The 13,688-nt window shown below is 39.5% G+C and overlaps 1 protein-coding gene across 1 annotated transcript in view; it reads right to left on the bottom strand.

Moving 5' to 3' along the window:
- The window catches only part of ANKS1B (ankyrin repeat and sterile alpha motif domain containing 1B), a 390,775-nt gene that overhangs the window by 257,803 nt on the left and 119,284 nt on the right, over positions 1-13,688 (bottom strand). Inside the window, 1 exon segment of the mRNA XM_054386772.1 lies at positions 9,427-9,563. Within this exon segment, the coding sequence (XP_054242747.1) occupies positions 9,427-9,563 (137 nt within the window).

Genomic DNA, 13,688 nt, shown 5'->3' on the forward strand with positions numbered 1-13,688 from the left:
GTCCTATCTCCCATGAGTGACTTTATCAGTCCTTACAATCTCTCTCATTGTCCTTCAATTTCAAGGACACCAAATGGTAACCTCTAGCCTGCCTTTTTAGGACAACTTTCACACCACTTTTATGATATCATGGTCTCTGTCCTCTGCCTCAACATTCCAATATACCATTCTCTGTTTCTATTTTTGTCTCTTTTGCTCATGGTGACTTACATAAAACCCCATAACATTCATGATATTTTGGGTAACATACAGCCTGTGAGAGCACAGCCGCCTTCACTTCTGTCCCCAGTACCTCAGTTTTGATTTGCAGAAATCAGCAGGCCTGATACATTTTCATCTGTCAGTGCTGCTGCCAAGACTTATTTGATTTATAGGACCTGAACTATGATGATCAAGTAGCCTTGAAATTGCAAAAACTGGAGATTACAATGGAACTGGGTTTGATTCATCTATGTCACCTAGAAGTGAAAGAATACACTGAACTATTACTCCTGAATCAATTATTCTGTCAAGCCTCAAAATACGATGTTAAACAAGCTGAAGACACATTATCTTTTTAACAAGGTGATATAATTTTCTCTTTTTTCATTTTGTAGAGCTTTATCTTAAATTATGACTGCAATTTAAAATAAAATATAGGCAGTTTCAGCACCCAGTCTTGTTTTTACTTCTCAACATCTTAATTTAATTTAAGAGCACAAGACAGAAATTACACAGTGGCTGGCAACAATTATATGCCAAGGAGCCACAACAGGGAGTTTACAGGATCAGGGGGAATTTTAAATGAGGAGCAACAGACGAGGGAGGGAAGAGGGGCAGAAGACGAGGGAGGGAAGAGGGGCAGAAGACGAGGGAGGGAAGAGGGGCAGAAGAGAAAAATAACCCAATATTTTTAATTGTAGATCCCTTTCATTAGTAAAAGCATAACACATTTTAAAAACAGATTAATATTTAATGGCATCACAGTGCCAAAGTCCTAGAAGTTTCTGTTTGACTGATTTTTAATTTAGAGAAAGACACCTCTTGCATTCTGCACAAGTAGTAAGTGCATACTTCTTTACAGTAATCTCATGGCCCATCAGCATACTTTGATCATTTCACTGTAAGTGATAACTCAAGGATGGCTCAGACACACAGCTCTTTCCTGTAGCCTGTGGTTAGAAGCCAAGCAATGTGAGTCCTCTGCTGGAGTACGCAATTAAAGGTTGAGGAGGTTGTTGCCCCCTTCTAGCTTTCATCATAGATAACATATCAGACTGGGGATAAATAAGGGAAATACAAATCTTATCCCTGTTTCTATACTCCTTGGCTTCTACTTTGGTTTTAATTGCAACCATATTGCAGCTGTGGAGCAGTCCTGAACACTAAAAACACCTTTGTAGAGGTTTCTCTCTTTGATAAGATTTGACCAGATTTTGAAGATACACCATTATTGCTATCCCAGGAAAACATTGCTTGAAATGAGGTCTGAATTGGGAGAGACACATTTGATAAATAAGAGGAATGTCTTATTCCTCAGCTATAAACACTTTTTAACTTTCAAAAATTAAAAGCCAGTATTTCCACTGAAAGAGCTGGAAAACAGATATAAGGCCATTTTCTTCAGCTCCATTTTTAGGTGATGCTAAAGGATTACACAATAACTAAGATGCTCAAAAACCAGCCAGTACTACACAGAAACAAAAGAAAATGCTATTAATGGGGGTGAGATATTCATGAAGGCACTATAGGTAAGGTTTTAATCTTCCAGATTCTGTCATACTGTTTCCAAGCATTGTATGTACCAGGGCAGGGCAGTTGGTAAGGATTGGTTCATATCCCTGATATTAAACTTCATCAACCCTCAGAGCAGAATCTTCAAAGCAGAATTACCTCCTAGGAATGGTCCTTAGACCACTGAGATTCCAAATCAGGCCCAAGAATGGATACTTCTGGACAGAAAGAATGGTGCAGGACTAAAGCAATAGCTTGTACTGTGTTAGCAGTTCAACAGTATAGATGACAGCCTTCCAGAGCTCAGAGCTTACTTTACCAGTGCACATTTCAGCATCTCAACTGTATTCTGCTTAGCATTTCAACCATATGTTCTGTTACAAGTTCAAATATACAAAATATTCTATTCTTCTGAATCCAATTCAGATTAAGAATTGGATTCAGAGTAAGAAGGACATTGAACTGCTGGAGCAGGTCCAGAAGCAGCCACAAAGGTGGTCAGAGGGCTGAAGCACCTCCCCTATGGGGACAAAAGGCTGCATTAGCAGTCTTCCAGTACCTGAAAGGGGGCTACAAGAAAACTGGAGAAGGACTTTTTACAAAGACTTGCTGTGATAGGATGAGAGAGAATGGATTGAAGCTTGAGGAGGGCAGATTTTGACTGGATATTAGAAATAAATTCTTCCCAGTGAGGGTGGTGAGACAGTGGAACAGGTTGTTTGGGGAAGTCATGGATGCCCACTCCCTGGAGGTGCTCAAGGTCAGACTGGATGAGGCCTTGAGCAACCTGGTCTAGTGGCAGAGGAGTTGGAACTAGATGATCTTGAAGATCCCTTCCAACTCAAACCATTCTATTAATCTATGAATCTCTTTGTACTTTTATTGAATTAGGAAACAATTAGGAGCATCTCTCCAGGTAAGCAATCAAGTTAAACACAGAAACCGTACACATGCAGAAGTGATATTCTAAAACCAATTCTCCTGACTATAAAGAGTGTTATTCTGCTTTAATTTATACTTGTTCTTTAGTATCCTGATGAACTTGTAATTAAATGCACTCACACATACTTTCTGCTGCTTTCATTAGTGCTGTGTATTGAGTAGATGTGTTTATGTTTTCATATTATCTCAGCTCTAATTAAAATAATCTAAATAGAATTAAGCTTTATAGTTACTTGTCAAAGAAGATCTTTTACAACGCATCTCTTCAATAATATTTTGGTTAATGCTGTTATTAAGTAGTCACAGAATAGCCTGCTCTGGAACTGTTACTTGTCTTCTACCCACTAATTCTGTGGTGATAAAGGGGGTGGGGGGAGAAACAATCAGTCCTGAGAAACACTTCCAGCCACAAGCTTTTTTTTTTTTTTCTTTCTTTCTTTTTTTTCTTTTCCCCCCTCTTTCTGTACTTGGTACTCAGTATTTCAGTATAACAGAATTTTATAGTACTTGTCCTATTTTCAGTCATACATAGCTGAACTGCTATTTTTTAATTCTTTGTTTTCTTTGTAAGGGTTATTGAGGGATTTTATTTATCTGTTTGTTCCTTTGATCATTTCAACATCATTAGAATTAAATATATCAAACTGTGTGCAGCAGATCTACACAGACACTTTAACAGTTCACAAGCAAAAACAGAGAGAGAGCTACACCTCTGCCACCTAGAACCAAGGGCACTGACTGATGTCAACTACCTTAAAGTGCTTGCAGCCCTAATGGATATATGCAAACTTGGAAACACTGCATAAGGGAAGAGAAATCTCCAGAGCAGGCACACTAATAATAATGGCTAAACCTGCCCTCCTGAAGACCACAGAACACATTTTTATTTTAGTAAGATTTGGAATGCTCAGCACCTCCCAGAACTTTGTAAAATCATATACAAAGGGGTGGCTTTTACCTTGGAGATGATGGGTTTGAGCCCCTACAAAACCATAACTCTCAGTAAAGCCTTTTTGTAAATCTTATTTGCTTCTTGTGCTAAGTTTGGACGTTGCAAATGGTTGCACAAAATCCAGCATCCCAGAAAAAGAAGCAAGCACCTGATCAAGAAGCATCCTGTGCCTGTACTGTATTTCTCCTTGGTGATTTTCCTGGTTACTCCCTGTGTGGCTAAGCATGCTGTAACTTGGGCTGAGCACAGAAATCAGTCCATAGGAGAAAGGTCTTTACACCACACCTGTACTGTGGTCTCATTCAGAAAGTGAGCACTGAGAATTTATTGCATAACTCTTTTCTCCAGCCCTCATTTTGTGATGAAATGTAACACAGTTTGTGTTTCATATTTGTGCACTGGTGCAAAAGCTTGCAGTGGGGATTTCACTGAGTTTGCAGAGACAGGCATATGCCAACTCAGGATTAAGTGTGACAAGGGGTAAGTTTCATTTGGGAAGAACTAAGGGCACTGCAGTAGGCTGTTGGCATAGGGCAGGAGCTAGAGTTATTTCACCATGGGAAAATCCAGTTGGAAATCCTGTTTGCAGAACAATTAGTTGGGAAGTTTATTTTCTGGAACTGTGATTTTCCAGAGCTGCCTCTAAAGGTGATTTTGTTTGCTTGAGTTTGTTCAAAGTAGGTTCCTGCATCTCACTGCAGAAAAGGTGAGATATTACTTCCTTGGAAATAAATTGCTGTTACTCAGGTCAACTAGAGAGGCTGTGGAGTACATATTTCCTATGGCTGGGTACTGTTAATTCATGTCTAGGCTGCTACAGGGGGTGGAATATCATGGTCCTTGTCTTACCCTATGCCTAGATAAACTGCACCCACATAGGTATGCTAAGCTCACTGTGCATACACAAAATGGTTGTACATTAAGCAGGTCACACCTGGTAGCCCAAACAAGTGGAACAGGTCTATCAGAGGCTACAGATGTCCTGCAGGAATCTATTACTGCTTACAGAAAAAGGAGAAAATTTCTTTTGTCCCCTAATGTTTGAACTACTATCTTCTATTATTATTATATTATCTATATATTGTCTTAGCCAGAGGAATGATGAACCACATATAGAATTGTAACTTTGTTTGAAAAGGTCAAAAAAGATAAATAGAAAAAAATGATGACTAATATAAAGATAGCACAGACAAACCCCCAAGAAAAAAACCCTCTTACTGGAATGAATAGATTACTGCAGATCTTAGCAATAAAACCAGAGCTGATGAAATTTTATTCTTTCAGAAACAATTATATTCTCTGTTTCTTCATCTTTCTACCAGAAGTCCTCTTTATATCACTGAAACAACACTCTTAGGTAGCTGGGTTAATCACATAAAATGGGGAAAATAACTAATTCATGATAGATAAAATCCAAGTCACCTTTATATCATCTACATTCAGACATCAAAAGCTGTACCTACAGTAAGCCATTTGAAACATATCTAAGACAGACAAGAAGAGAATATGCAAATGTTGAATTACATTTAATAAAACATTTCAAAGGTGAGAAGCCAGAACTCAGTTGTATATGAATTGGCCAGCGACCCACAAGTGAACAGCACTGACAAGAGACAGTCTCTATCTATACAGTTTATTTGTTCAAAATGAGCTGAACAAATAAATAAGGAAGGTCTGAGAGTAGTAAATACTGGAAGAGGTTGCCCAGGAGTGTGGTTAAGGCCCTGCCCCTGGAGACATTCAAGGTCAGACTTGACGTGGCCCTGGGCAGTGTGATTCAGTTGGAGGTGTAACTTCTCACTGCAGGGGACTGGACAAAATGATCTTTGAGGGTCCCTTCTAATCTCATGCAATCTGCAAGTCTGTGAATCTGAATAGTTGAGACATATTCAAAGAGAGTTTTACTTTGATTTTAGAGTGATGGGTTCTCTTAATGGAGGTTTCTCATCTCAAAATTCTTCCTAACTAAATGAGGGATCCCTTAACCATGACCCAGACTCCAGAAAGAGTCTCTGTGTATGAGATTGTTCCTATCTCACATTTCTCAGCAGTGGCACTTTCACCCCATGGGCTGGCAGTGCAGTATCACAGCCTCTTTCCTCATCAAGGACCCTAAGCAGCAGGTGTACCTGCAGAGTCCCCCACCAGCTGCATGGGGTATGTGAGCATCTGGAACAGGAGAAAAGGCAGGCTGCTGTGCTAAACCTGACATTTAGACAAACATCTTCAAACTCTGTCAGGTGAATGACCACCACCCCTGCCTTTAAACTCAGCTCACCAGGTTTCTGTTCTTTCACTCCCTGTCCTCATCAGATTGGTTGAAGGAAGGAATCTTTGCTCTCCTCTACTGCTGGTTACACAGAAACACAGCACTTCTCCTCACTGCAGGTAAACTCTTATAAGTAAGCCTATAAATTAATGAGTTGAAAGGCCAAACTTCCCTGACAGCTTCATCCCAGCTACCAAAGCCTGCTTAGTGCAAAACTAGCTGCTGAAGAGCTTCCCATTCTTTCCTTGGCTCTTTGCTGTGCTTAGTGCACAAGACATATGAAAAGGGGAAAAGAGTGACAGCTGTTTTAGAAATGTCTGTGATCCCTGTTTCAGATCTGTTTAAAATCTGTGAATTTTGCTATAAGAGTGCAAAGAGGCCCCGGCAGACATCAGAAAATTAATTATTTTGCATACATTGTGTAACAGTATTCATTAGTTCTACATGAGTGGGGAGAGGTCAGTCAAGAATAGAATCCCATTGTGTTAACCTTCAAAGAGTTTGCCATGTAATTGAAGGCAGCAGGCATAGAATAAAGGAATTAAATATGCAGGCAGAATTAACACTAATGGTTTGCAAACATTACATTGCAAATATCTACCACTCCTCTGTCTAAATTCTCGGGTTGAGATCTCGGGGGAAGGCGATTGGGTAAGCAGCAAAATCAGTGATGTTTCAGGAGGAATACTGAAGGATAAAACACATGGAGACAAAAAAAGCATAATGGGATCTGAATGCTATGGTGTATCCAACTTCCTGTGTTTAGCACATAGATTTACAATGTATATTAAGCACTAGCCCACGTGTGCCTTTCTGCTGCTGTTTTCTGCACAAGAAGCATGCCACATGTAGGGCCACATGAGAGACATTTTAGCAAATGTGGTGAAGTTCTGACCATATATATTCACGCAGCTAGCTTTTGTTCTGCAGAACAATGAGAACACTGGGAGTCAGTAAATGGTATGATTTAAATGTGAAAACAGCTCCCTAGAATGTGCTGAATCCATTCTGAGTTAACTAGCAGGAGAACATCACCATTCAGTGTTCTGGGTCCATCTGTTGGCAATATCATGATGGAAACAGCTTTCTGAATGCTATTTTCAATAAGCTGTCACACAAGAGCTTGTTCTAACAATAATCCAATACCTTTCTGTTTGCTTGCCACCTACTATAAAAAACAGCTTAGAGGGAAGGCAGCATTTCAGTACTACACTGATGTCGGGTGGGAGGGACAGAGAGACTACAGGAACAAGCAAAACGTGAAACAGCTATAAAAATAGAAAAGGATAAGAAGCTGTTATTTTAGACCCCCTGAAATCTAGATTTAAAACAGAATGTGCAATCCAGCCTCCTGTAGTGTCAAAGAGGGATGGCCTGGTATTTTAGACCCCCTGAAATCTAAATTTAAACCAGAATGTGCAATCCAACCTCCTGTAGCGTCAAAGAGGGATGGTCTGCTCCAGGAACTCATTAGAACTGTTGCACATTGACACTGTCAGATACAGAAACCAGTGGCTGCCAGAGACAAATGGCAGGTTGTGATGGTTTGAAACTGTCTTTTTAATTTTTCCTTGCAAAGTTCAGAACAGAGAAAGTGAAAGAATGTAAATAAGTCACTATTGGGTGTAAGAAAGCAAAATAACGATTGTTCTAAACACTTCCATTGGATAGATAGAAATGTTTAAGAACTATTACCCAAAACAAAGTAGGCATTCTGCACATTCTGCATTCGGCAGTGGGGGCAGTTGCTGGGCTGTCTGGCTGCTGTTTTCTTCTTCTCTTCTGGCTGAAGATAACACGTACTGACCTTGGCAGCTAAGTTAACAACTTTCTGTTTAACTAACTCTGCTTCTCTGTCTAGGGGGGTCTGGGGGGGAAGCTCCTGGGAGAGGGAGGCCCCTTTGGGAGGGTCCCCTTGGGGGGAAGCAAAGGGAGATCGATTGTGCTTTTTCTGTTGATTGTATATATTTGTGAATGTTGTGAATTTTGTATATTTGTACATATTCATTGCATTTCATTGTAGATTTTAGACTCTGCTTGTAAATACAGCTTTTCATTTGCTTCCAGACTGGGCTAGCCTGGTTATTGTTGGTGGGGGGGGGAATTTCAGCTCACACCGACACACAGGTGCATCTTCTTATCACCTTTAATCCTGCAAGACCTTCTGATCTGGGTACTCCAATGAGCACTGACAAGAAGACCCAACTCCATCACTGTAATGTGCCCACTTGTGCGGCACTAAAGCAAACCCGTTCTATACAATTCTTACCAAAATACCAGCTTACTGCTCAAGTATAGCAGATGTCAGCCACATACTGATGATACAAAGCCTGCATCCACTGGTATCAAAGGGGCTCAGTTGCAGAGTTCAGCTCAGCAACAAAGAACAGATAGATGCATTTGAACTCAGTAATTGGTAGGAGAGGAGTAGATAGGGTTTTTTTTGGTTCACATCAAAAAAAGTTTTACAATTAGTTAGTTCGGTGTGTAGTTGTGACAGCTAGCTCTGACACACCTAATGTCATGACTATTTAAGCAGAAAACTAGATAATCCCCTGCAGTTTCTTTTAACCCATGTTAACCTAAGATTCTAAAATAAACTCTTTTATGTGGATTATTTATTTTAAAAGGCTGTACTCCTTAAAGAATTACAAAAGGAACTCAAGTTTCTCCACACACTGTCTTGTTTACCAAATACTATTAGAAATACATTTAGGATGAAAGTTGAGAAGCATAACTAGACAAGAAAGCAAACTAAAGAAGGCATGAAACATTAGGGGACCATGGAAATGGAGATACAGAAAGAGGAAAGAAAATCTGAAAGAGTCAATTTGGAATCAATGCTGATAAAAAGAGAACATAAACTTGGAAGAAAACTAATAGTACATAAAAACTCACAATACTTGTCATGGGTTGAATTGAATCTGTTGATGATATTCAACACCATGCTGCCATCATACCAGCTTCAAAACGTAAGTGCTGGCTGGAGCAAAGTATCATGGAGCTTGAAGTTCAGATTGTAACATGAGAGGCTTCCTGTCCTGGTTTCTGGTTTTTTGGGGTGTTGGTCTTTTTCACTGAGCTGGCTGATGTACCCTTGGGTTGGGGGAACTGGTTTTATCACTGGCTTCTGCTGCTGCTTTGCTGCAAACAGGCTGAGGTAATTGTGCATTGTATAGTTTTCCAATAAAACTCTTGATCTCATCACAGAGGGTTTGGGGCTTTTTTGTGACTTTCCTTCCCATCTGTGTAGATGAAGAGGGACTTGGGAGAGTGGGATGTATTAAGCCAGGACATAATTATATGAAGACTTCCTTCACCATTAGTGCTGTAAGAAAAACGTACTGGTAACTCTCTGTATGTTGTGGGGCTCATTCCTGAAACATTCTACCTTCTCCACCTCTCAAGATTGCTGCCTAAGTATAAAAAATATTTTATGTTCTGTCTTTAACCTGTCCATATGTGTACAGTGATAACATCCTCCCAGAATACATGCATCACAGCCTGCTTTTAAGATGAAAAACACAACTAATAAGAGATGATCACCTACCTGAGGACGTATAACTTTCACTATGTTTTTAAGTGCAGTGTCTGGTGATGGAGGAGAGCAGTCAGGTGTTGGGCCTGTGGAGCTGTTTCTACGGTTACCAGATCCTGGTGCAGTAATTGCTACCTGAGGTGCATTATCTGTGAATAAAAATAGCATTTATGTGAAGTTACAAATACTTCATACATTTTAAAATAACAAATTATTTTGAAAACAGAAGGCTGCTCACAACATTATTTCAACTTACAAAACCTACTATAATTTAAAAGCATTTGGTAAGTTATATATTGCATATCTACACTTAAGTTTGTCAGGCCATAGATTAATTCTGTGCTAGGGCAGGATACAGAACTCTCTTAACACCTACTCAAAATGAGGCACAAACCAAACACAGATATTTTACTTTCATTACCCTGAATTACTGATTGTGAATCCAAGCACTATGATTATAACAAGAATGACTTGAAAGGAAGTTTTCTAAAGGAACTCATACTTCATCCTGGAAAATCCTAACATGTGCAACTCAGCTCAACAGGTTATATAAACACATACCTGATTTAGAGCATGCTAGTAGCCATCAGCAACAACTTTCCTGGGTACTATGAGCATCATAACTGATTAACATAGATGAATTACATGAAAATATACTCAACCTCTCAAATGAAACTTGCATCCTCCACAGAGCTTTGCACTGCAATAACTACCTTTCTATCAGTACCTCAGCTATATAACCTACAGCTGGCTTATAAATACCTACACACCTGCAGGTGCTTGGGAAGCTGCTGCTTGGCCATATTTTGCAGGGCTGTTACCATTATATGGCATTTTGAAGGACCATTAAAGGGATTTGAAAAATTGTTCTCACCTTCTCTGAATGTTCTTAATACTGTTTGAACAATGTAAAGTTAAAATCAGGTCAGAGGATATAGAAAGGACTGTGAAATAAGGCATAGATTCCAGCTGTGATGGTAACCAAGCACCAGAATGACTTAGCAGGAGCCCAAAAGCTCCACATGATTTCATGCCTTTAGAATTCTGTTAGTAAAGAAATGCCTTAGTTCAGATTCTGGGGGAAATGCTATTGCCTGTGCACAGTTATGGTGGTCTTTACAGCCCATGTGAATTTACAGAGTTCCTTTCTTGGTGGGTCACAAAGACATGCACTCCACGTTCCCAAATACTCTGTAACACCTGCAGCTCTGCATTAAGACAATGATTGTACTCAAATCTCATGTCTGTGGGCCTTAGCTGACAACCTGCAGAGTTCACAGAAGAAAGCCTATTTATCTGTAATTGTGGTGGATCTCCAATATGTGCTTCCACTATGTGGGCAAATCCACTCCATTAAAAAACAAACCCCAAATAAACAAAAGCAGCTCCAGTGCTGTAAATGGAGAATTTTCCCTAACAAATTTCTGCAGGAACAGACATAAGCTGCACAGGGTGCAAATGGCTCTGTGAAAGCAATGACAGAAGCTTCTTCTTCTCAGTCCTACCAACCAGAATTAACTTTGGAAGTGCAACAAAGATATCAAAAGGAAGGAAATATCCATTCACATTAACTTAGCTATGGTAGGATAAAGAGGAATAGTTGAGGAATGCAAACTTGTATGGAGGATCCTAAGAAATGGTCCCTGCAGGAACACTACATTACCTGGATGAGGTCTTACAGTTTCTAATACAGTTTCAAATACAAACTGACAAACTGTTCTTCCAAAGCAAATATCAGGCTGGAACATTTCAGCAATAATGTTGCACTTAATGAAAATCTAAATGAATGTTCAGGTGTCAGTTTGGCCGACATCCAAAATGGAGACATTCTGCAGATAACAGATGATACCTGACGTCTGACAGTGTAAACCCTTCCTGTCATAGACAATTCCAACTTTTCTTGAGAAGTTATCTCATCAAAGCTGCCAGTCCTTTAGGTAGGCAAGTCTTAGTACACAGAAGGGCTCTTCCTGAATCATCATGAGTCTGCACAGGAATCTTGGATTTAAATTAAACTCATGCAGAAAGAAATGCATATATGTTAATATGTTGAATCAAACACATTTTGGCACAGCCTTAGAAAGGAATGGAAGTGAATCCTTGTATTAACATCGCTGACATGGAAGAATTTGAATAGCATTCCAGAAAGCCTTAATTCTCTCCTATACTTTGCTGTCTGACCTAGTACGTAAATGTAAAATTGTTCATGTGCCACATGTGAATGAGTATCCTGTGATTTGAAAGCCTAGCTTATCAAATGAGGAACAGGGATCTGCCAAGAAGGCCTTGCCATACTCTTTGGAAATCTCATAGTGAGGATGCAGGCTAAATACTTGTCAGGAGCATCTTAACTGAGCTGAAAGTCTCATTCTCCTTTTCCCCAGAATAAGAAACATCATCTTCTTTCACTCTATGGACAGACTCATCAATAGATAATTAGTAATGACCTTCCCTGACAGAAGAGTCAGAGAATTGCTTTGAGAGCCCTGCACTGTTTGTGGAGATACCAAACACGGGACTGTAATGCTGATGAGATGTGGTAATAGAGGCACCATCTAGGAAGCTATGAAATGACTTCTAGAGTGAGAAATGTTCCATTCAGTTCTAGTTAAGTGTACTTAATGCACTTAATTACTTACTGGTGTGAGAGTCAAACAGAATGACTGTCTCTGACAAACAGCTAAATCCATAAAGAACACAAACTCCCTGTTACTTCAGCAGTCCCTGCGTTTCTGTCCCTGTTCTTTTGCTGTGAGACCTGTGTGGCTGTGCTTAAGCACAGCTGCCCCTTAGCTATTTAGCACATGAAAGCCTTGCAAGTAAAAATCAGCCTTGCAGATGCATCACTCATACATAGGACAGACAAGAAAGAAGCACAGATTGGTGCTGAAGGTAATTAATACAGTTTTCTGCCCACCACTTCGTTCTGTTTCAAGGCCTCATCAATAGTCACCTCAGCTTACTTTAACCACACTTCAAATATTCAGAAGAGGGTAACAGAGGGATCAAGTTATATGAGAAAGATTTTGCTCTTTCCACAGGAAAGACTTTTTGTTAACTCTGTTCAATGATAGGTTACTGAAGGCTAGGTTTTGCTCCCAGATAGTCCCACTTGAGAAGCATTGAACTGACATTCTTGGGAGAAAAATTTATCAAAAGACATTCAGGAGAGAAAGAAGGGAGGTTATATGCCCCATCAGATGTGGCTGCAGAAAACTTCCCCAGATACAGTGTGTGCATACAACTATAACCAATTCAAGAACATACAACAGGCAATAACCTCAAAGAAGATTAGTTAGTCATAGAATCAGTCTCATGGAATTGTTTTGGTTGGAAAAGACCTCTAAGATCATTCAGTCTTCCCTTCCAAGCAACATGAAGTGTGAATACAAGAAAGGATCATGCTTTCATAATCTAAATAAATAAAGCTTTGCAAATAATAATAATAAATCCAAGTATTTTTCTTTGAAATAAACATTCTAGAAAAAAATCCAGCTGCTCAGTATTTCATGCCTTCCCTCCTTTCTCAAGGGAATAAACTGTCTGACATGTAATGGTTTCTTGTAAACAATTTCTTCATTGTGGACAGCTGTTTATTTTCACAGTAGGATCTTCCCATCAGGCAACAAATAACGATTTACTACCTGGGTCTGCTCCACCAGAGACAGAATATCAGCATCAAATTAGTTCCTGCAACCCATTTGGGTGACTTCTCTGTTTCTGTATACAGCACTCGCAGTGTCATTAGGAATAGATTTGAATATATTTCCTTTTGTGATGAAATGGTATAATAATTACATTTTCATTTTCTCACTTCTTTCTCTGGTAACAAAACTAAAGTGAACATCACAATGGTTTGTAAGTCTCAGTGGAACATTTCATAGCAAAAAGAAAGTTGAGAATCTACCAAATTTACCTAGGAAAGATTAGCTCCTGTGCTGTTGTGAGAGGTGCTATAATAGATGGGGCCAGCAGGGAAGTATTTGTGGTTGTCATTCTCTTCTAGTTCCTGGCTTAAGTTGCAATAAATGAAGAGATGTTTCTGTACAAGTCAGAAAATATCAGGCTTCAGGGATCATTTGGCAGCTAAAAATTACTGAACTGCAGCATAGTCTAACAATATTCCTTCCTGTTTCCCTCATACCTGAGAAACTGTCAAAAGGATTCTGTAATGGGAGCTCATTCTGGTTTTTCTTTTCCACATAGTTAATGAGGACTTGCCACCCTCCATTTCCTTTATTTCAAGGAATTTCCCATTTCCTTTATTTCAAGGA

This window comes from Indicator indicator, chromosome 14 (genome assembly GCF_027791375.1).
Source record: "Indicator indicator isolate 239-I01 chromosome 14, UM_Iind_1.1, whole genome shotgun sequence".
Lineage (NCBI taxonomy): Eukaryota > Metazoa > Chordata > Aves > Piciformes > Indicatoridae > Indicator > Indicator indicator.